This window comes from Suricata suricatta, chromosome 10 (assembly GCF_006229205.1).
Source record: "Suricata suricatta isolate VVHF042 chromosome 10, meerkat_22Aug2017_6uvM2_HiC, whole genome shotgun sequence".
Lineage (NCBI taxonomy): Eukaryota > Metazoa > Chordata > Mammalia > Carnivora > Herpestidae > Suricata > Suricata suricatta.
The window spans coordinates 44,442,368-44,467,503 of NC_043709.1; the positions used below are offsets into that span (position 1 = coordinate 44,442,368).

A 25,136-nucleotide genomic window follows, 5' to 3' on the forward strand; every position below is an offset into this window, starting at 1 on the left:
CACTGCATTGGACATATAGTACAGATCTATCAGTGAAACCTGATTTCGATTCATTTGGATATATGCCCAGAAGTAGAATAGTTGGATGATATAGTAGTTCTATTTTTATTTGAAGAACCTCCATACAGTTTTCTAGTGACTGCACCATTTTGCATTTCCACTAACAGTACATAAGAGTTCTATTTTCTCCACAGCCTCACCAAAACTTGTTCTTAGTTTTTTTTTTTAATCATAACAATCCTAACAGGTATTAGGTGAGATCTCATTGTGGTTTTGATTTGCATTTCCCTTATGATTAGTGACTAGAAACACTTTTCAATATACCTGTTGGTCATTTGTATATCTTCTTTGGGAAAATTTCTTCTCAAGTCCTTAGCACATTTTCAAATTGGGTCTAAACTCCAACACTGGTAGGATTGAAGTCAATCTTTTAGGGGGTCTCCTCAAAAAAGATAGAGCACTGGATAGGCAAACCAACCCCTTCTTTTCTCTGAAGAAGCCAGGAGCCAGGAGACCTCCTTCTGACCATGTGACATGGCACTCTGGGAAGCAACTCCAAGAAGAAAGTGTTCTGAATCTCCTTACTGATGTCAATAAATTTGTTTTTGTGATTTTTCCAACATTCAAGAGCCTTTCATTTAGTTTATAGGATTCCCATAAAGAGCATTTGTTCATGAATTATTGCTTAATTGGTCTGTTTGCGGGCAGAAAGATGGTCCAGGGCCTCTCACTCTAACATCTTTCTGATCTCACTAATAGTCACATTCTGAGTTATTGGGGATTAGGACTTTAGTATAAATTTTAGCAGGCACGATTCAGCCCATAACACCTACCTTACATTTCCAATAACACTTAACTATGTCCACTCTCTTTTTCCCACCTTAAGCCTCTCTATAGGATCTGACCTGAATCTGCTTCTAATTTCATTTTAAACCATGCCCCCCATGACTCTTTATGTTACATACATATCAGTCTTTTTCCTCCAGCATGCCAAGTTTGTGCCAAGTACAAAGGGTCTTTGTACTACCTGTTGCCTTTGTCTGGAATTCTCTTACCATACATCTTAACATGGCTTGTGCCTTTTTCTCATGCAAGACTCTGTTTCTTTGTTTAGTGTGTATTCATTTTTAATAATAAGGATATCACTTGAGAGCTTACTTTGCGTGAGACATTGTGATAAACATTTACATGTCTTATAGAAACAACATGCTTAGTGCTTGAAAATTTGAAGCTAGACTGCCTGGGTTATCACAAACTGGGATTTCGGAAAAATTATTCAAATTTTTTTAACATTTATTTAACAGAGAGAGACAGAGAGAGACAGAGCATGAGTGGGGGAGGGGCAGAGAGAGAGACACACACACACACACACACACACACACACACACACACACACACACAATCTGAAGCAAGCTCCAGGCTCTGAACTGTCAGCACAGAGCCCGAAGCGTGGCTCAAACCCAAGAACTGTGAGATCATAACCTGAGACGAAGTCAGATGCTCAACCAACGGAGATACCCAGGTGCATGGGAAAATTATTTAACTTTTTTGTGCCTCAATTATTTTCCCTTCACAGAGACTATTTATTTTTATTCCAAACAATTTGAACCAACAGAAAAGTTACACGACTGATACAAAGAATCCTTACCAAGAGATCCCAGTCATGTTGATTAATTTCGCCAGTAACAACTTGTATATAACAACGGCTCTAATTCAGGATCATATTGCCATGCTAGGTTGCCATGCCTCTCTTCAGCCTCTTTGAATATGGAATACTTCTTGAGTCTTTCCTAACTTTCATTGTCTTAGCATTTAAGTGATTTGGGCAAGTTATCTCATAGAATCCCCTTGATTTGGCCTTGTTTGGTGCTTCCTCATGATTTGAACCAGGTGAGGACTCAGATTGAATGTCAAATCCTCGGGATTCCATCTGATATAAAGTATTTGCTTCAGTTACTTTGCAATATTAGATCCTGCCATTTTTCTCTTCCTACTGTTTTCTAGCATATTTACTTGTATATTTGTGTGTGGGGGGGTGTTTTGTCTCAAGTTGGTGGGACATAAAGTTCATAAGAACATTGTGAATTTTCTTCTGCAGCACTGCAGCCTAGCACATGTGGTGATTTTATCTGCCAGTCACTGTATTAGGCTGTAGGAATAGAATGGGGTGCACAAACAGGTGCTCTTTGTTATTCTTAAAAAATAAATTAGAAAATATAGCTAGATAACTTTGTATTTAGACATTCATTCAATACATATATATTGAACACCGACTATACTCTGAGCCCAAGGGATATGTTGTTCTGTGAACAACACTGAACATGCTCCTGATTCCCTGAAATTTACCTTCCAGAAGGGAAGCAGACAATAATACGGATAAATAAATAAATATGTAACACAGTGAGTGGAGATGATGAACCGTCTAGCTCTTGTAGATGAAGAGGATTCCAGAAAGAGGAGGAAATGGGAAGGCTCTGAGTCGGGAATGCACTCAGCAAGTCCAAGGATCAACAAGGAGTTCACTGTTGCTGGAGCAGCATGAGGAAGGAGCAAGTGGGAGGAAATGAGGTCAGTGAGGCAGCCAAGGGCCCATCTTGTGTGGCTTTGGATTTCATTCTAATTGTGATGGGAATCCATTAGAGCATTCAAAGCATGGGAGTGACATAATCTTTTACTGCACAGAGAATTGCTTTATGAACTATTTTCTTCTCAGAGAGCTCCTTAGGGGATTGGCTGAGAATCTGTGATTCTCAAGAAACTAGAAATTTCTGGCTGATATTTCTTATACATCAGGCCCTGAACTAGTAGCTAGAAACCCTGGAATGTGTTCCCAGATTTGCACATTCCTTTTTGAGGGACCTTGGCTAGGCCAGTCTTCCTGGCTTAACAGTACCTCTTCACACTCGTGGATTCAAGAAACCATGAAGAGTGAAGAGGAAAGAGAGCAGAGCACTTACGGGAATTTTCTGGCTATCTGAAGCCTCAAGTATGAATAAGGTATAAATAAATTAGTATGCAGAAAGAGTCTGGGCGTGTTCCACAATTTAAAAAAATCAGTAAGTTCTCCTTTGGAATATTTTCTTAAGGTTTAATGATTAGTGTAGGCTAAATTAGACGTCAACTTGATTCTGTGTAAAGGAAAACAATTCTTCAGCTTTGTTTTACCCATAGACACTTTAATGATCCCAAGAATAGCTTATTTAAATTGTTTTTTTGCTTCCTCACATAATTGGCCTATAGATGAAGCGTTTTCTGAAAAAAATCAATGTGTTAATAGTAAAATAATTACTGGGAAGGGTTAGGGAAGGATATTTGAATACTTGAATATAAATGAAGAATGGAACTGAAGAGAATTCTAGGAGAAATGGTGTATTCCAGTTCTGGAAAGACTGCATTTAGATATTATATTTCTAAATAAGTGTACTTTTATTTGATATGGATTGAGATTGGCGTGACCATTTAAATAGTATGATAGTGAAGAAAATGCAGCCAGGCCTTCTCGTTTCAGGAAGGATGGTGTAGGTGTTTATCCACAGGTTTTCTGGGTTTCTCAACTTTTTTGTTTTGTTTGGTTTTGTTTTGTTTTTTGCTTTCTCACGGTTGGGGAAAATCAAGTCTTTCAAGTACTCAGGGAAAATCTAAATAGGACTCTCTGTGGCTTTAGAAAAAAATTCAAAACAGAGTTTGAGTTGTTTTCTACCTGAGCTTAATTTGGGATACATTTTGTTGCTTCTTAAAAGGTGTGAAATGGAAGTTTGGGATTTCCTCATAAATAACCTTTTACAGTGACTTTCTGTTATTTTATTTTCTCCTGGGAACCAGAATAGCCATGCAGTACATTCCCACTGTGTGAGGTTGAATAAACCTTTCTAATTTAGAATCAGTCATTATGAGTAAAACGTCTATGTTTGTTTCTAACCAGTCATGGGATACACCTGTGTTAAATTCAGTGTAACATTTTGTTGGCTCCTTCAGTTTCAGAAACTGGTGGCTGATATAAGCATTAAACACCCCTCCCCTCGTAGTTTTTCTTTTTCTTTTTTAAATTCTGTATTGGTGGCCTCTGCTCATTTCCCTACCTTTTAATCACTGTTACCTCAGAGCCTAATCATGCCTGGCAGCTAATGTGTACCTTGTGAACGGACCAAACAAAGAACTGATTCAGAGAGAACTCAGAGAAAAGCAGGTTGGCATTTACACTTTAAACTTAAAAAGCAAACAGCCAGGCAAATACTCAGCACAAAAATAGAGTATCCAGTGATCGTGGGCTGGAGGTGACAATGCTCCGTTTTGTATTCTTCATTCTCCTGTTGAGTATTCTAGTCTGTATGTGGGCACGCGTCCTGATTTGGAGAGAAGGAACATAGGATTGACCTCTGTTCTCTGAGAGAACAACTAGTAAAATCTATAGGACTGGACCAAGAGACCAGTCATTTTTAAGTGAAGAATTTTAGAAATATCTAAAATGCGATAAAAATGTGATCTTGGAAACAGGACTGAACTATAATTATGGTCGGGTAAATGGATACCCAGGGTTCACGTTGGCTTGCCTGGGGATAGACTGTGATCACAGAGAGGGCATGTACTGCACAGGGTCCAGAGGAGGCAATCTGGAGGAGAAGGAGTCTGTGCTTTGTCACAGCAGATTTCATGGAGAGGCTGCTGCCTCCGCTGAGGGTGTCATTTGGTGGGTTTGGCTGTTGGGTCCCTGAGACGGTGCTAGACCCATCAGCCTATCAAATCTCAGCAGTGTATCCACTGACTCTATTACTGAATTTCCCCTCCTAGAAACCATGTTTGTATGCTGGGCTCCTGTGCTGCTTTCTGACGGGGAGAGGATTTTCCGGTCAGCCATTGTCTTATGCTGAGTGGCTTACTAGGTCCATTTCTCATCATAAACTAGGAAATTGACGTTCTGGCTCCTGTGAGATCATTTAAAGTGAATCTGTCCTAAGAAGCAGATCACTTCAGGAAAGGTTGGCAAAGCTCAGCTTTGGGGGCTGCCAAGCCAAGGAACTAACCCTGGACCCCAACCAGCACCTGGCTCCTTTCTCATCTTGCTGCAAGCATGAAAAGAGTATAAACACTAGCGAGTTCTAATAAGAATTCACAGGCATCTCTAATCCGTCATGGTCAAAAACTGTATTTGTAATCACTGTACTATTTTGCCTCAGTCTTCACTAACAAACACTTAAAAATGGATTTTGGTGATCTAGTCTGTTTTCCTTTGCACATTTTCATATTTTTCCTTGTATAACCAATATGGTTAGTGACTTTATATCTAGTTACAAATCATGACGATTTTAGAGTAAAAATATCTATAAAAGAGGAAGAATATTGGCTATCCACTGCTCATGAACACTGCTTTGTTACTTTACGAAGACAATTCTAAGTCATTTATTTTTGAGCAGGAATCAATACTACAAGTAGATATTGTTTCAAAATGGCCTGCAATGGAAGGAGACAGATCATTCTCCTACCAGATGCTTCCCATCCTGAGTGGGAATATGCAAGAGGTTTTTATGAGCTAGGCTCCATAGGCACACAGGATAGGAAACATAGAGTATTATGTTCAAATGAAAACAGAAGAAAAATGTTGGTCTTGGGAATGTTGGAATTGGGGTAGAGGACAAAAGCCAAGCCTCTGCTCCTGTGGAAGGGATCATAAAATCTGTAAGTGAGCAACCTTCATTTTCCAAAAGTAAGGAAAAAGTTTTTTTTTTTTTCAAAATGAGAAATGCTAAAGAGTATCAGAACTTTCTCTTCACTCTAATTATTTAGAATACATGACCTCATGTCTTCATGCACTTACACACCCACACCTAAGTAGTTGTAAGGAAGAGGAACTTCAACATCATTTTTCTCACACGTGCTATTAGCCTTTGAGAAAATTAATATTCAAAATGCTATTAAAAACATATAATATACAGTGCCAGCAATAATGGAAAAATATGTAACATAAAATAGAATATAAATGTTTCTCTAAAATGCATGATTGATTTTTCAGCACCTACTCTAGTGACAAATATGTTGGGTAAATAGATTTTGGAAGCAAAAATACAAACAGGAAGTTATCTTCCTTTCCAGAGTGCAAACTTCAAGAGATCAGGAGCATATTCTGTTCATTCACTGCCATATCCCCAGGGCTCGGAATATAGTAAATGTTCAATAAATCTGTGTCAAATGAGTGACTAAATGGCAGGTTACCTCAATATAGTAATTCATGTTTAAATAATAATAAAGAGCATCTATTTATACTCACACCATAGTGGGAAGATAATGTCCTCTTTCTATTTTTGTTTCTAGAATCTAGTTACCCAAAATATTTGTATATGTATTGCATAAAATCTTGAGGGCCAGGGTTTTTTATCTTGTTTCATAAACTGCTCTATCTCTAGTATCTACAGTATTGTGCCTGGAACAGAGTATTATTCAGTACACTTGATGAATGAGTTATTGGGTGTTTCCTACAGAGGGAAACATGATATCATGGTGAAAATATGAACCTCCTATTTATGTCTGCTTTCTGGTCTGTATCCCAAATGTAGGCCTGATTCACTTGATGACCAAGAGAAAATGCTGTATTTTATATAGGGTGTCTGATGGTTCTAGTCATGCTCTTTTCTCTACTCTGAACACAGGACACTTTCTCTTTTTCCTGCCAGAGTCTCCATACTGCTATCAAAGCCTAGTTTACTGTGACTGCCTGGTGGAGAATGTTCATGATTAACTGGATTAACATCTCATGTTAGTTATCCTGTACCTATGAGTCATAATAATTGGCACGATGGCAGCATTAGGAAAATTTTACCCAGATTTATTAGACTTCTGTTGAGTTCTTTCCTCCAGCTGTCATTTCTTGTGATATCCTACTCTCCATCCCTCTCCTTCTTAGCCTCACGTGTTGCTGGGTCTAAAGTTTATTATTGACTCTCTCCAACCCTTCCCTACCTCACACTTCCGTCTGTTAAATATCTGCTGTCGAACAACTTCTCAAGATCTAAGGAAGTAACTCACTCATCTGATAGTAGTTGTGTATAACTAAGAGATAGTTGATGGAAGTGGACAGAATACTGAGGTGATCATCCTGAGATCTCACGTCAAGAGCTCAAGAGCTCTGCCACTGGCTGGCTTTGTGAACTCCAGCTACTCAGTCTCCCTGGGCTTCACTTTTCTTCTGTGTAAAAGGTGGGGGTTTGTCTAATTCGCAATTCAGTGAAGTAGATGTTATGACACTGGTTCAAGATATGTTGTTCAAAAATATTTTCTGGGGTCACATTTATTTGGGAGTTGCTATGTATTTTGTCACCTGCTGGAATATCAGCAAGTTAGGGTTCTGACAAGTCCTGAAACAAAAAAATTATATTACTTTAGTTGATAATGTTTTTGGGGGGAGGGGCTAGAGCTAACCTGTTGGTAGTTCCCTAGAACTCTGTGACATGGCACAGAAGGGTAAAAATCCCAAGATACATTCCAGTTCTATGAAGTAATTTTGTGGATATGGAGCCTAGGAGTAGAGGGTGCCCAGGGAAGGAGGAACAGGAGAAAGTTCTGGGAGGTGGGTAGAGGTCAGCTTGCCCTGTGCTATCAATGCCATTCTAAGAAATCTGAAAATTTTTTGTTAAGTTACAAGAAGTCATCCTTATAATGTATTTTTTAATATTTATTTATTTTTCACACACACACACACACACACACACACACACACACACAGTGTGAGTGGGGGAGGAGCAGAGAGAGAGAGAGAGAGACAGAATTCAAAGCAGACTTCAGGCTCTGAGCTGTCAGTACAGAGCCTGACACGGTGCTCAAATCCACACCACGGAGATTATGACCCGAGCCAAAGTCAGATGCTCAACTGACTGAACCACCAAGGGCCCCTAGAATGGCTTTGGATCAGGAGAATAACATAGTCAATAAGTATATATGAAAAGAATTAAGGAAGAAAAAGAGAAAAAATTCTGAAGTGTTAAGGCAGGTAAGAAGGGGAAGAGACTGGCAGGGAAACTAATTAAGATTCTAGAAGACTGGCCCAAGTATGAGATAACAGGTTGAATAATGACAGCGGCTAAAGGAGAGATAGAGGAACCAGATTTGAAGGAAACTGAGGAGCTCAGTGGACTTTGGGAAGTGACTGGATACCAGGCAAGAAAGAAAAAGGAATACAATGGGACTCCACAATACTTAGCTTGGGCAAGTGTTGTGTGAGCATAACATTTACTGGGATAGAAATTCAGAAGAGTGAACTCTTTCATACAGATTTTGAATTGGACTGGGGATTCTTTTATAAAGAGTAATTTTTCTGTAAAATGCATCCATTGATGTTTTTTTAAAATAGTTTATTGTCAAATTGGTTTCCATACAACACCCAGTGCTCTTCCCCACAAGTGCCCTCCTTCATCACCACCACCTCTTTCCCCCTCCCGCTTCCACTTCAACCCTCAGTTCGTTTTCAGTATTCAATAGTCTCTCAAATTTTGTGTCAGTCTCTCTCCCCAACTCTCTTTTCCCTCTTCCCTTCCCCCTGGTCCTCCATTAGGTTTCTCCTCTTCTCCTGTTAGACCTATGAGTACAAACATTGATGTTTATGTGTTGGGAGCCATTCTGAACTCACTAGTTGAGAAACTCTTTGTGAGGTTAAGGCAGGTTTGCAAAGCCTCCTGCTGTCAGATGGTGACCTATCTACCCCCACTCAATTGTTTTTGCTTGAGCACTGACCTCCCAGGCACCTTGTTAATTGGTATCGGGAGTGACTTGTCCCCTTATTCTGGCCCTAAGACTCTGACTGTACCTTGTTGAAGGAAATTATTGTAGGAACTTCTTCTTTTGTGGTTATGGTAGCAAAGATTGGGTTCTCTGAGAATCCTGTTTTTCCTTTTATTTCCCCTTAAGCAAACACGCTATTGACCCCTGCCCACAAAGAACTAACTTCTGCCTTTGCTGTGCTAAAAACATTGTCTTGTATTTGAATGCTAAAGATACCTTCCTTCTCTCTATGATAAGCATCTAAATCACCTACATCAATCACTATTGATAAAGGTTATGCATGAGTCTTCTATAAATCTATGTTCTGGGGTATTTTTACATATCAAAGAAATTTATCATCAGAAATCATTGTCTAAGGAAAATGCCACTTCTGTGCTGTTCCCCATACACTTAACCATAAATAAAGCTGGGTCTCAGTCAGTGCAGAGATGCCTGCCTGGTGATCAGAAAGAATCTCGTGGCTCTCTCTTCTCTCCTTTTGGCCAACACTGTCTATCCTTCAGGGACCCCTGCACTGGCTGGAGTGTGATTCTGGCATTTATGTTTCAGGGTTTCACAGTGATTTAAGTAAGGATTATATTCTTTATAAGGAGATTTTGAAAAGTGTATTCCAACCTGAAATTTGGTACGTATTCAATATGTTCTTGTCAACCGCATTTTTATCTATATATTTCTTCTGATTTTACCTCTAAATGATAATCATTTCTAGGACCTGAAATCCATTCAGTTCAATTAAAAACTCTTTCAGGGAGGTTGGATGGCTCAGTATGATAAACCAAGCAACTTCAGCTCAGGTCATAATCTCATGGTCCATGAGTTCAAGCCCCGCATTAGGCTCTGTGTTGACAGCTCAGAGCCTGGGGCCTGCTTCCGATTCTGTGTCTCCTTCTCTCTCTGCCTCCTCCCCTGCTCACTCTCTGTCTCTCTTTCTCTCTCAAAAATAAAGATTAAAAAAAATTAAAAACCCTCTTTCTTCTTTCAGCTATAGGTAATCCTATACACACTCTTATCTCAGTGACATTATTTCTATTTTCTAGAAGAAAGAGCATAGAACACCAACAATTTTAATGATCATTTAAATATTAAGCTGTTATTTTTGAGCTAATCCTAAATTTGGCCTTAGTACTAAACATTATTGGTGCTAATACATTAAAAACACATTCTGTTTATAGTCAAAGAGTGGAATGGTTTCAAAAGCATCTTTGTATGTGAAAAGTAGAAAAATATTCTTCTAACAAATCCATTTTTTTACAAGCCCATACTTGCTTACTATACAGAACTTAAAGATTTAAAGAAGTATTTTCTCCCAACAACATTTGAAATATGGGGTTCTTTTCTTTTGGGGGAAAAGAACTTCCTTTTAAATGCAGGATGTGAAAACTAGCATGACCCAAATTGTTTATACAAAAGCAGTCCACACCTCCCTGATAGGTCAGAGAATTTTGCCTTTACCTGCAACAGCTGCCTTCTATTAGCACTAGAAAGAAATTGTACAATCTATGGTCACTGAACTATGACCACCTTCTCATTTTGAATTTTTTTTGTCCAAGAGGACCAGGAATCCAGAAACTGGGTTGGTGGGGAGGAGCGGTTGCCAGGAGTAACTTAACCAGGGGAAGGAAAGTACAGTGCCTGCCTTAACAACGACCTAAGCTATCAACATGGCTACACATTATAAAACGAACACAATGGGGCAGTCAGAGAATGACTCCTAAGCTTTTTATTCCTGTTACACTGTAAGAAATAAAGATAAAAACTGAACGGTCTTGTGATAGGCAGGGCAATCTCTTCTTCCTCACTTCTTCTATCTGTGAGTCATTCACAGCAGCTCCGCGGACTCTTTTTGAAATAAGTTTAGAGGTTTTGCAAGGTGGTACCTGTAATGGTTGTTTCCATTATTCTGGGTTAAGGATGAAAGGTGACTACGTGTAAGCCTTCAGCTTTTTGCCGATTTCTCAATGCACAAGGTTGCACCCGGAAGAAATTGTGCATTGTTGAGAAAATGCAACGCAGAAACGAATTGAGACACAATGCCCCTTTATCTTGAAGCAAACCATTCTTACTTCCCTGAAGTGGAAACAGAGAGCAGGGAAGTCAGGTTGTGGTTTCTGAAATCCAACAACCTAGTATCAGCTGTGCCACTCTCTCTCCGACCCAGAGCCACTCCTTAACTTGATATCTGTTTACTTTAGAGGAGGCAGTTTGGGAGAAAGGATCATAAATATCCTGGCCCGGTGCCCCAGGAGCCATGACAAGCAAAAGAGCATACTCGCCTAGAGATAGCCCTTGTGATATTTAAATGTGTGGGTTAATTTTTTATCCACTCTAATAACTGGATTACTGCCCTGTACCCCTCCTTTGCTTTCTATTTCTGCTCGGAAGCCGTGGGCCCAGAAATCTCTGCAGGCACATTCTTCCAGAGCAGATTGCAGGACAATCCTCCAACCAACAGATACAGTCGCGGCATCTGGATTCCTGATTCTTCTGCGACATGGCAGGTGTGAGTGGCTGTATAAAATATTCTATGTTTATCTTCAACTTCTTGTTCTGGGTAAGTGTTTTTGTTTCTTTTTTTAATTATCAATTTTATGCAAGCAAGGGGGTTTTGATATAAATACCATAAATGGGAACAGACTCTGCACTAGAGAAACAGGAGGAGGAAGAAAATGTATTTTCCATTTGCTTGTTTGGATTTGTTTGTTCTTTCTTTGGTTATTTCACTAATTGAAAATGAGTCAGTGACTCAAGAAAGTAGACTTCAGGATCTGTGATGGTAAACATTTCATAAATGTTTTGATATTGTTGCAAAACAATCACAGAGGAAAAAAATACCCCTTAATTAAAGGACAACTTTTCTTAGTTGTATATCATGCAGGCCTCCCTAGTTTTAAGGACCTTGTGGAAAAAATTTGGTTTGATTCCACCAGAGCCCAGTTCCTAAATTCTAATCTTTACATCTGGGTCTGAAACAGGTGAATGGTGGGTTGTCAGATGATAGACATGAGGAAGGGATCATTTTCAGAGACCCAAAGAAGAGACAGTGGGTCATAAAATAACTTGAGAGGGAAACAATGAAATTTTTAATTGTGGAAAAATTAAACTTAGTTGCTAGCTTTGTATCAACCACTGAAAGTTAGTATTTTGATTTTGATATGTCATCACCTCACCTTTTAATCAACAGGGTTGGTATTATAGCAGGTTCTTATGAGGGTTTTTTTTGAAAGCTTATTGACACAGACAGCAAATAGGTTGGTAAGTAGCATCAAACGTTAAAAAATTGGAAAAATAAGCTATGGAAGGCAAAGTAAAAGGCAGGCTGGGATATTGGAAAATTGCCATTATCACTTGTAGTATATATGGTACAATTAAAGATTGTTCAGAAGTAAATCATTGAAAATAGCCCAAGGTCCTTAAATGAAAAAGTCATTTTGTGTACTGAATTAAAAAGTGGTTCATGCGGTATAAGCAGGAGAGAATTCTGGTTTTGTCTTTTACATGGATACCAGGCAGCTGGTATCTATGTTGGTAAATTTCTGTCCAATTAAAATAATGATGGGCCTAATTAAACTCAACTACAGGAACACAGTCTTATTTGTCCACAATTACTTTGAGTCAACGTCAGTTGCCCTAATGAGTACAGATGAAATATTGGTGAAGTAAGTAAATGAGGATATGAATAAATAAAATGAAATAAAGGTTTGTCCTTTTACTTCCTCTTTTCCCTAGAAAAATGGGCTGCTTTTGAGAATATTAAATGTAGATCTTGAATACATACCAGGTTTTTTAAGTTAGTCCAGAGGAATTTCTTCCCTTGAAATACTGAAAATTGGTGAAACCTTGAGAGCAGAATATAAACAAAAAAATGCTTCTGTACTTTAATTGACTTTGTAGCTTTTTGTGGTGAATTTTGAACTATTCACAGAATAGAAAAAGGTAATCAACTCATCACGCAGCCCCAAAGTCAGGCCGTCAAGCCCCTCCTTCCCAGTGCTCTCATCTGCTTCCTGCACACTGTGTAAACTGAAGCAAATCCTAGGTATTTCACCCATAAATATTTTAAGATATAGCTCTACAAAAGAAATAATTCCTTAAAAAATATAACCACAATGTTAAAAATATAATAAGAGTTTCTTAATCAATTATCAAATATCCACCTAGGGTTTAAATTTTTAATTGCTTCGTACATATTCCTCTTTGAATCCGAGTCTAAATCAGGTTCAGACATTGTGATTGGTCAGTATATCCCTTACGTCTATTTTCATCTTTAGGTTCTCCTTCTGTCTTCTCTTTTCTCCCCACCTTGAAATTTTATGTATTGGTGTGGTTGTTTTTCTTATCACATTGTCCATGGTCTGGGGTTTGCTATTTACATACCAATGGTATAGTTTATCATGTTCCCCTGGCCTCTGTATTATCTCCAATCTAGCGATTGCATTTGTCACCTTGAAAAGATTCAGGTGCGCTATTTGAGTGACATCGTGTTCTTTCCTTGGGAGGCACACGCTCTCTGCTCTTTGACCATGTCGCGTTTGTGATACTTGTTGCCACTGATGCTGAAGAATCTAAGAATCAGTCCATTAGGAGTTCCAAATTGGTGATACTCTATGTCTGTCACCTTTTCTTCATTTGTTACTTGGAATATTTTCAATAAAGAAAAACCTGGCATTCACTGATTGGTTACTAGTAGTATCCAGTTTTTAGTTTTAAAAAAAGTGGGGGAGGCAGCATAAAGGCTTCTTACTCCTCATTTAACAAAATGATGAGTTAATTTCCCAGGATCATACAACAGTAATGAGCACGTATTTCTATAAGTAGCCTTATGATATAGTAGATTTAAACTCCATCACCATTCTCCTCTTCCTTGAAGTGCAATCTATTTTATCACTGACCATTGGGGAGCACCTTCAGGTTGACTCCTGAGACCTTTTTCTCTTTTTAATTTTTTTAATGTTTTTTATTTATTTTTGAGAGACAGAGAGACAGCGCGAGCAGGGGAGGGTCAGAGAGAGAGGGAGACACAGAATCCCAAGCATGCTCCGGGCTCTGAGCTAGCTGTCAGCACAGAGCCCGATGCAGGGCTCAAACCCACGAACCGTGAGATCATGACCTTGGCCAAAGCTGGACACTTAACCGACTGAGTCACCCAGGTGCCCCTCCTGAGACCTTTTGTCATGGTGTCAATAATATAACTTCTTCCCCATTTGGGATGACTAAACATTCCAGGCTTTCTTCCTTAGTTCCTGCACTAGACCTGGAATCAGTTTTGTTCTTCAAGAAGTCCTCATATTTGTTTTTAAAAAACTATGACCATTGTCTTTTTATGGTATACAATGTACATGGTCATTCAAACAACCAAAATATGAATATGCTAATAAATGCATAAGATGTTCTAAAGTACCTGAGCTGGTAGCAATCTTCAAATTATATAATCATCAAAATGTATCTGTTGCATAAAGACAGCATACAAAATGCCGATGGCCATTATGAATACATCAGAGGTCAGTGTTTCATTAAATAGCTAAACAGAAGTTTGAAATAGATCTGAATTTTAAACTGAAATGAAAAAGGCAGATTAGGAAGAGGGCATGCTATAGGTTCAGGATTATATATGTAAGATCAGAGATCTGTACCATGCTGTACCCAGATATTGTCATTGCTTTCTTAGGGATATCTTATTATTTTATGGTTGCTATTATCTCTTTGTTTTCTGATAATGAAGACAAAGTCTTTCTAGTGCATTATATTTCAGGTAGATATTTCTAATTCTCCTGGGGTGAAAGGCTGCGTTCTTTCCCTCAGCATCTCTATATGACATATCTTGAAATGAAGTCTTTGAGTGAGAACAATGGTGGTAAAGACCAATGATAACTTCTCAGCCAACAGGTGACATCAATATTTTCATTCAAAATTTAGACAGCAGGAATCTCTGAGGTTAGGGACTCACTGCTATTTTGATTTTCCCCTCTATCCCCCAGCCCAGAGTTCTCAGTTGGAATTTTATGACTCTTCATAGGAAATTAGCAATTTTTCACATTCCTAATGTTTTCTTAAGCAAAAATTTTAACAGTCCCACTGATGTGGTTTTCTTATACATATCCATGGTTTTATGTTTTCAAATGCATTCTTTTTGGTATAATTTACAAAACTAAGCCTTTGCAAAGTAGGGCCAGATGTTGAAATGTCTCTGAGATATGCATATGGTCATGTAAGCTAAACATACCAATTTCTTTTGTGAGAGAACTTGAGATATATCACATAAATATGCAGCAATTTCCATTTGTCAGAATTAGCAACTGAAGAAGACACCAGTGGAAGCAGAAATCATTCTTAATCACTGATGCTAGCTTTCGATGCAAGTTAGTACAGAATGGATACATTCCAAGTACAAAGTCTATTTTTCCAAGTCTTGTGAGCAGACAGATGAGCTGCCCACGTTTTCTTGCACTCCTCTCAGATAAATCAGGCTGAGGAGTATGGTAGATGCGTGGGTATGGTAGTTGTCCAGGGACAACAGCCTTTGGCCCAGGGATGCAGCGGAAGAGCTGCCAGAAGTAGCGAGCTATTGGGAGGCCAGCCCTGCGTGCAGGTAAGCAGAGTGAAGTCACGTTACCAATCCTAAGTGAGGTAAGGCAAGAAGGAAGAGCTGGGTTGTAAAAGCCAAATGTATCAGCAACTGCAGGAAGCCAGTGCCTGACACAGTTTGAAGAGAGCAGAAGGAAGTCAGAACTTGGAGAGAGTCCAGGAACCAGAATTTTGATATTCCTCATTGTATTTTATGTGGTGCCTGGGTCTCTTGGCTGGCTTTGCTGAGCGCAATGAAGAGAGCTAAGGCAGACATGACTGAGATAGGGGAGCCTTAAAAGATCAGGCCCTTGGGTCCCTGGATGGCTCAATTGGTTGAGCTTCCGGCTCTTGATTTCAGCTCAGGTCATGATCTCAGGGTTGTGGGATTGAGCCCTAGGTTGGACTCCGTGCTGAGTGTGGAACCTACTTATATTCTCTCTCTCTCTCTCTCTCTCTCTCTCTCTCTCTCTCTCCTCCCCATGCCTCTCTCCCCCTATGCCTCTTTCTCACAATCATGTGTTTTCTCTCTCAAAAAACAAACAAACAAACAAAAAATCAGGCCCAATTATATTACATTCTGTCAATTGTTGAAATCTCCCAGGATAAAGACTTGATTACAGCCGGCATAACTTTGCAAATAACAGTGGTTTCCTGACACTGTGCCGTCAGTGTGGAATTATAACAAGGACAGAAGACATGGAAGCCCAGTGGGTGGGACTTCAGACTGAACCTCAGCTCCTTCATTACGAGCTGTGTGACCTAGGGAAATCAGTTAATCTCTCTGTGCTGTAGAGTTCCTCATCATTAAAACTGGGGATAGTAGTAGTATCTGCTTCATGGACTCGCTGGGGAAGTCATTAATTGAGTTAATGCATAGAAAAGAACTCAGAATAATGTAAAAGAAATGTTCAAGAAACAGACATTTTGATCAACGTTGTATAGACATTTTTATGAGACAAAAATATGAAAGTACTCTATGTAGTGATAAATCAATGCCAATTTCAGAATTTGAAACAGAGGAGGAAATAAGATGGCAAGAATTATGGTGAGGGCAGAAATTCTTCAATTACAAATTAGGGGAAGGGAAAGAAAGCATATTTTTGTAAGCAGACTTGAGATTCAAATCCTGAATTCACTCTATATTGCTCTGTGGCCTGGAACATGTCCCTTGACTTTTCTGTGCCCCCGTCTCTGTATTTGTAAAATGAAGATGATCATTTTATCCAGTGGAGTTAATTGTGAAGATTAAATAAGATACTTTCTGAAAGCCTATAACCAAGGACTCTCATGCAATAATAGTTCAATTAATGCAATTTCCCTCAATTCCAACCATTATATTGCTTTTTCATTTTAAGTATTCGAATCTGGTATGGTAACATTTTATACATAATTGGCTTTTAAAACTTAAATATAATTTTAGCCCTACTCTGGTCCTCCTCTTGCCTCATGGGGCAAGGGGTCTGTGGGGCTAGAGAACTATGCTTACTCGGAGCCTGGCCTCCGCTTTGGAGTTTTGGGACCCCAAATTTCCCTACCCAAATGGCTCCAAACCCGTTTCCAGGGTCTGCACAGGCCCTTCTCCCAAAGTGATCAAGGAGGAGCTGTTTGGCAGGATGGGAGCCGGTTTTAATGGAGCTGGCTTGCAGACTGAGGCATCCACACGCCTTCCTGTCGTGTCCCTCAGAGTTCAGGGCAGAACCCGGAGTGAGGGCCTGGGCGGGGCTGGCTCTTTCTGGGACACCTGTGCTGGTAGCAGACTCTGGGGAGTCAGAGAATTCTAAATGGAACCCTGTCTTCCAGGTCATTAAGGGGGCACACTTGTCAAGGTTGAAGATAGGAAACATTTCATATATGTCTATTACTGTGAATTCTAACTTCTCAATATAGAGACCCGTGGTCTGTGGACCGTTTGCCTCCCCCCCGCCCCGCCGCCCCGGGCCCTGCACATGTCTGTTCAGCTCTGCAGGTGTTATTGCCACCCAGTGTACTTTTGACATAAAGTGATAAAAACACTCCTATATTTGCATCCCTTTTATGATTCAGAAACATCCGGATGCTAATCAAATGCTGAACACTCATCTCTCTTTACTTAGTTTGAAGTTATGTAAATTTTAGTGATTGTACGCTTTAAAGCAGCAAAGGTAACCTGAAGCACGTTTACCCAGACCCTATTTATATCAGAAAGAAACACAGTTGATTTCTTTTCTCTACATTTAGAACTACTTGAAATTAAAATTTGCAGCGGTTGTACTAGGTTCAGAAGATACCCATGAATGCAACTCTAGACACACTTTGCTACATTGTTACAATAATTACCAGTCATTTGGTGCTGAAGATAGAAAAACCACGAAGACAGAGCCTGCTAAGAATTGAAGATTTTAATTAACTCCACTAGTTTAGAGCTTCAGAAAAGCAGTGTGTGAGTGGCCCGAGGCCGTGACGGTAAAGCAGAGCTGCATTAGGCCATGCCTGTAGAGAGAATGCACTCCGACCTCCCCTCCAACAGGAAGTCTGAGAATTACTGTGACTCACGTTGTTAAAAAGTGAGGCAAAGGGCAGACCCTGCTCTCAGTGGATAATACAGCAGACTGGCTCTCATCTTATTCAAGGATGAATAAAGAATCTAGCCCAAGTCCCAGTAAAGGGACTGCAGAACAAGTGACAGGGAATGTCCCTCTGAAATCTTAGAGGACAAGCGCACATCTCTGAAACACTCCAGTATCGTGGAAGAAGGATCTTCAAACCAATCTCTGCAGTGCGATGCTAGAAAATAACGCTCTGTGAAACAGAGGATAGAGGCCATGAGAGAAGAAAAAGTTAACTGGAAAAGCATAGAATGAAAAGAAAAGGAAAATGGATGCATGTAAAACCAACAGGCAATGATAGAATTAAAATCCACTCCAGAAACTACATGAAATGGAGACAGTGATATACAAACCTTAATTGAGAAGCTTTCCCAGAGGAAAATCAAAAAAGAGATAAATGAGGTAGAAGAAGATGATAGAACAGAGAATGGAAAACCAGAACAATTTGTATTCCTAAAGAAGAAGACACGATAAATGGAAAACCAAAAATTTAATATAAAGAAATTCTCTCAAGCAACAGGTGCACACTCTGCCTTATTTACCATATTGCATGAAACTAGGCTTTTAAATAAATGTTTAAGAGAAGAAGAAATGTGAAAATTAAAAACTTTCTTAAAATGTTAGTACTGTCCTAAAATGTTAGGGCTGCTGGGATTCTCACTACCTGTATTCATTATGTCTAGTGTCCTGGGATTACCATAAAAACAACTCCTGTAGTTTTGCAGGTTATCCATTTGGATATGTTCTTATTCTTTCATAAACTTTTAAGATGCTTTCCCCTAAGCTTATCTAAAAAGTGTCCTTTCTGGACCAGTAAGGCTATATAGCTCACAATCCATGCTTCCTCCTAGCATAGTGCTATGTACTTCCTTCTATGTTCAACTCTCTTCACATACAATGTGATAAAATCAAAAGACAGAATTGAGGGGCGCCTGGGTGGCTGAGTTGGTTGAGAGTCTGATTCTTGATTTTGGCTCAGGTCATGATCTCACAGTTGGTGAGATCAAGCCCTGCATCAGGCTCTGCACTAATAACACAGAGCCTGTTTTGGATTTTCTCTCTCTGCCCTCCCCCACCCTCAAAATAAATAAATAAACTTTAAAAAAGGATAGAATTGAGAGGGAGGGAGTAGAGATGATTGGCGGACACAGTATCAGAGAAGAGGACAAATCAGCTTGTTCTGTGCCATTTATCTTTGCCCTAGATGGTGTTTCATTTTTCTTCGTGGCACTTTGTAGTTTTCAGTTTCTTCCCTGTCTCAGACTGCTTGGGTTGCCATAACAAAATATCACGGACTTGGTGGGTTAAACAACAGAAATTTATTTTCTCATTGTTCTGGAGGCTAGATGTCCAAGATCAAGGTGCCAGCCAGTTTGATTTCTGATGGGAGCTCTCTCCCTGACTTGCAGATGGCTGCCTTCTTGCTGTGCCCTCGCATGGTTTTCCCTTCATGCATCTGTGGCGAGAGAAAGCGAGAGACACAGAGACAGAGACAAAAAGATCTCTTCCTCTTGTTATGAGATCACTGGCCATCTCCAATTAGGACCCCATTAAACAATAATCAATCTCCTAAAAGCCCTATGTCAAAATATAGTCGAACTGCAGGGTAGGGCTTTAATATGTAAATTTAGGGGGGATATAATTCAGTCCATAGCATGCTTATAAGCAAACATCAGAATTATTACCAGTTTCTTTAGAATGCTGGCTCAGACGAAATGCATCCTAATTCTAAAAAAGGTCTTAGGAGAGCTCAGTGGCAACCACAACGATCTTCCTTCAGAGAGAAGCCAAAAGGTGGGCACTGGGGAGCAGTAGGCCTGTTCTTCCGTGTCCACTGGCAGCTGGCTCAGAGCCCCAAAATATCAACTCATTTCCTTTACAGCCTGATCAACAGAAAGTAGGACAGAGCTACATACTTATTTCTTAATATATACTCTCAATTATTTAAACGGCCTAAGAAGGCTAGGGCACAAACACCCAAAGCAAGACTGGAAAAAGTCTCAAAAAACCATTACGGTAGCCAGTCTTGTAACAATTGCGATAAATAGGTTAATATCAATCATGACTCTAGAATGATTATTCTTTTTTTTAATGTATATTTATATTTTGAGAGGGAGAGAGAGTGGGGGAAGGGCAGAGAGAGAGAGAGTGTGGAGCTGGACATGGGGCTCAAACTCACAAACTGTGAGATCATGACCTGAGCGATCCAGGCGCCCCTGGAATGATTATTCTTGATAGAAAATCAATTTACTTTTAAAGTCAGTCAGTATAAAATTTAATAATTTTATATTATTAAGATTATTTTTTACATATAAATTTCTTCAATAAGATGAGAATGGCATGTTCTAAATATTTGTTTCTTTTGTTTTTGAGAGGAAGTTTGAAGAAAAGACAGAGATAGGGATAAAAATGATAGTTTGTCCAACTTCAAGATTTCTAAGAAAATTTATCTAATTGTAAAGATTGAAATTGGTCAAAATATTCTTGACTTCTGAAATAATTGGATGTTCTTTCTTTTTCTTTTTAAAAATAGTTAATTTTGGAGGGTTGCCCGGGTGGTTCAGTTGGTTAAGCATCCAACATCAGCTCAGGTCATGACCTGATGGTTCAGTTTATGAGTTCGAGCCCCGTGTCCAGCCCTGTGTTGTCGCTCGAAGCCTGGAGCCTGCTTCAGATTCTGTGTCTCCTTGTCTCTCTGCCTCTACCCCACTTGTGCTCTTTCTCTTAAAAAAATAAAAATAAATATTTAAAAAATACTTAATTTTTTGGGGCTGTTTTAGGTTACAGCCAGATGGAGAGAAAGGTACAAACATTTCCCATATACCCTACCCTCACACATGTATAGCCCACCCTGTTACCAATATTACTCACCAGAGCAGTACATTTGTTATAATTGATGAACGGCCATTGACACACCACAGCCATCCAAAGATGATGGTTTTCATTAGGGTTCTCTCTTGGTTTTATTCACTCCACGGGTTTAGACAAAATGTATAATGACATTGATATGTATCCATAATTATACATATTTTATAGAGTATTTTTGTTGCTTCAAAAATAATCTGTGCTCTACCTCTGCGTTCTGTAACCCCCTCCAGCAACTCCTGTCTCCTTAGTTTTGCCTTTTGCAAATAGTCATTTAGTCCAAATCATGCAGTATGTAGCCTTTTCAGATTGACTTTTTTTACTTAGTAATATGCATTTAAGCTTTTTCCATGTCTTTTCATGGTGTGATAGTTTCTATTTTTTTAATCTGAATAATACTTCCTTGTCTAGAAGTACCACAGATTATTTATTCACTTGTTCACCTACTAGAAGACATCCTGGCTGCTCCCAGTTTTAGCAACAGTGAACAAACCTGCTATAAATATCCTTGTGCAGGTTTCTGTGTGGATAAATACCAAGGAGCATGATTGCTGGATCATATAGTAAGAGTATGCTTGGTTTGGTAAGAGACTGCCAAGCTGTCTTCGAGGGTGGTTGTAATATTTTGCATTTCCCCAGCACTGAATGTAAGAGTTCCTGTCATTGCTCCACATTTTTTGCCAGAATTTGGGGTTGTCAGTGTTTCAGATTTTGGCCATTTCAACAGGTGTGTCCTAGTGTCTCATTTTGATACACCTTCTTTTAAAGTTAATGTTACAGATGACTTGGGTGATGGAGAAGACTAAAAGTTATCATTTGAGGGAAAAATATAGTTGATTTCATAAGATTTCTCAGTGATTTGATTCTCTAACCATATCGAAGAAGTAAACTAAAAAGTCACACAGAAACAAGCAAAAAAGCTGAGTTTAAAAAAACCTAGTCTCTAGGATCTTCTACAGTTTTCTCATTGATAGTCTCATAAATAAATACCAGATAAGGATAATAATCATAATACCTATTTGGCTACTATTTTTGGTTAAGCTAAAAGCAAGAACAACCATTACGGCAATCAATGTAAATCTACTTGAGAAGAGAAAAGAAAGAAAATATCAACGAATAAATTGAATAACAAAAATCTAATGCTATAAATTACTGAAAACCTCAGAGCGTCTCATCATCATTCAACATAAATTTTTATAGACTGACTTATTAACGGAGTACCGCTAAAATGAGCATTTGTCTTCATCTGCAAGGGAAATTAGGATTTGATAGAAAGGGGAAGAAAAAAATGAGTGTTTTCAGGCTCTAAAGCTGTCTTTTCGATGGTTTGTATTTTAGCGTGTGCGAGTGTGTGCCTACAGGATCATTAAATTGTAGAGGTTATTTGGCGATTTGAGAAAGAGCTTTGGTTTTCTACCATGTTCGTTATTTTGTAAGAGCTGAAGCACGTAGAAGGGCAGGATTGGATCAGGAGCAGTGCTGGATTTTCAGGATGTAACTGTTATCTCGCAGGGTTCTAGCTTCTTTACCTCAAAGGGAGGGTTTGATCCCAGATAATGTTTTTTGAGATCTTTTAGGGAACATAGATATTCTGTGCTTATTCAGCTGCTCATGGTACATCTTATTCCCAAACACAGCCTTTGATTCTATTTCCAGGACAGACTTCATGAGAAGCCATTGAAAGTGAAACTGCTGAGGGCACTTGGGTTGCTCATTTGGTTAAGCCTCTGACTTCAGCTCAGGTCATGATCTCACAGTTTGTGAGTTCAAGCCCCATGTTGGACTCTGTGCTGACAGCTCAGAGCCTGGAGCCTGCTTCGGATTCTGTGTCTCCTCTCTCTGCCCCCCCCCCCCCCCCCCCCCCCCCCCCCCCGGCTCATGCTGCCTCTCTGTCCTTCAAAAGTAAATAAGCATTAAGAAAAAAAAATTTTTTTAAAGTAAAACTGCTGTTTTGACATTCCAGGCATATGGCTCAACCAGGCACAAAAGCAATACTACAAGGTCACTGAGCTTCAGAGGACTCAGGCATTTCTCTGTCAGAGCACCACATGGCCAGAATAGTCTAGAAAATCTTGCAAGGCCTGCTGTATCTGCTATTACCAAGCTTGTTCTCAACATCTCTATTTAATAATAGACCTTTGATTTTTTTTTTTAATTTTGAGGCTGCAACATATATATATCTGAAACCAAACCAAACCAAACCAAACCAAACTTTGAAAGACGAAGGTTTTCTTTACCCAAAAGTAAAATGTGTTTCACATTTTATGTGTTGGCTTTGGTCCAAATTAAATAATCTGGTAAAGTCATTAAATGCATTTAAGAATTTAAGTACTGTCGCTCATTGTTCTTCCTCTCTGGGTAGGCTTTACCACCTAAAAGAGCTTATTTTTAAAAGAGTTTATTTGGGTACAAAAAGTGCTATAAACACTTGTTGGTTACCTACAGATTTTGTCAGATGTACTATTGTTCCCTATCTATCCCTATTTCTTGCTTCTTGAATCTTTTTTTTTAAGCAAGAGAGACAGAGTGTGAGCGGGGGAGGGGCAGGCTCAAGACTCTGAGCTGTCAGCACAGAGCCCAACTCTGAGGCTTGAACTCACGAACTTCAAGATCATGACCTGAGCTGAACTCGGCTGCCCAACTGACTGAGCCACCCAGGCACCCCTCTTGTTTCTTGAATCTTGAAGGAATGTTTGATAACTCATTATTTTCTTCGTTTTTGGTTCAAGACAGCTTCTCAGAGACAAACCCAGGGATCTAGTAAGGCTATTTTGCATTTGAGCTGTTGTGACTTATCTTTTATATATTACAATCTAGCAAAAACATAGTTGAAACATGAAAAATCATTTTTCCCCTCCTCTGTGGTGGTGTTGACTTCTTGTCTCTAGACTCATGAGTGGATTGTGGACAGGAAACAGAATTATTCTTATCAAATTTACCAATTACAGCAGAATGTTTTAGCAATTACCTGCATGTGAATATGCCAGATTTTCTCTTAGGTGGTAATATGTAATTAGATATAGACCATTTTAACTAGAAGGCTGGGGGTGTGTTCAATCAGAGTTGCAATCAGTTTGCCTTGGTTGTCTGCTAACATTTTTTTTGTTTTTCTTTCTACAGCTATGTGGCATCTTGATCCTGGCAATAGCGATTTGGGTACGAGTAAGCAAAGATGGTCAAGAGGTAAATAAAGAGATACAGGCTTCTTTATTTCCAGAGTAGTTTATTTATTTTATAATGATGAAAGTAATGACAATGAGAACATAAATATTTCTGTAACATTTTCCTTAATTGCCGCATGTAGTCATTTGTGCTGGTATGTGATTTTATCATTTAATTCAATTCAATTAATCAAAATCACTCACTGTGTGCCGGGCACTGTGCTAGGCATGTATCAACCCTTTTGGAGAAGGGAAAGGTGTGATTCCAAAGATAGAGAGCTTGCCATGAAAATCGAGGTTGAAGGGACCAAAATGGAAATCAACCTTCTTCATTATTTGCATAAGATCAGCCTGAAGTGTAACTGTACAGACTACCATTCCTCCCGACACAAACAATTTTTGCAATACAAGGCATTGACAATCATTTGACTGATCCCAAGGTGGGAGGTAGGTCCAAAAGTAAAGAAGGTGAGAGGTTCTCTTGGAGAAGAAGAATCTGAATCTGTGTTTTAAAGGCAACAAGGTACAAGGATGGTTGATAATTACCTGCATCGACTGGCATTGAGGGTGGCTCCTTATAACAGTAAGGGGCTGGTCACACTAGTGTAACTCAGCCATTGGCTGGGGGTGTCCAACTTCTTGCTCTCTAGATAAGATTAGCATGAGCCTCTTTCCTTCACCATGCACCATTCCATGCCCGGTGGCAGAGCTCTTACGAAGATCTCCATGGATCTGGAGGAAATTTAATTCATAGAGTTAATTCTGGCTCCAGTCTTTTGCTTGCATGTGTGCTCTTTCTGCTCCATACCACACACACATTTGTGAAGGCGGAAAGAGAGTGTGTGGGAGAAAGGGGGAGGGTGCGTAGGGCTGTTCTCTTGGTTTTATTCAACTTAATACCTGGCATCATTTCCTGGCTCTCCTGGACCCCTTTTCCTCTCTCCCTTCTTCTCAGGGACACTCCCCTCCGCTCCTAATTCCTAAATTGTTGTTCTTAACCGTCTGCACGGTAGACCCCTTATTCTTTGTTGTCTGGGCTCTTGCCACTATTCAGGATCACATCTTCTACTGCGAGTGCCTTTTCAGGGTATTTATTTGCCCAAATAAAGTTTCTCTCTGTAAGAGGAATTTTGATTCTTATTTGATAATTTATAAAGATATATTAAGCCAGCAATTAAAGTAATGCATTTTTTGT

The 25,136-nt window shown here is 39.3% G+C and overlaps 1 protein-coding gene across 1 annotated transcript in view; it reads left to right on the top strand.

Moving 5' to 3' along the window:
- Positions 1-25,136, top strand: part of TSPAN8 (tetraspanin 8) — a 122,332-nt gene that overhangs the window by 79,741 nt on the left and 17,455 nt on the right. Inside the window, exons 3-4 of the mRNA XM_029954518.1 lie at positions 11,149-11,317; positions 23,901-23,963. Of these exons, the coding sequence (XP_029810378.1) occupies positions 11,258-11,317; positions 23,901-23,963 (123 nt within the window). The 5' untranslated portion in view covers positions 11,149-11,257. The remainder of the gene's footprint in view (positions 1-11,148; positions 11,318-23,900; positions 23,964-25,136) is intronic.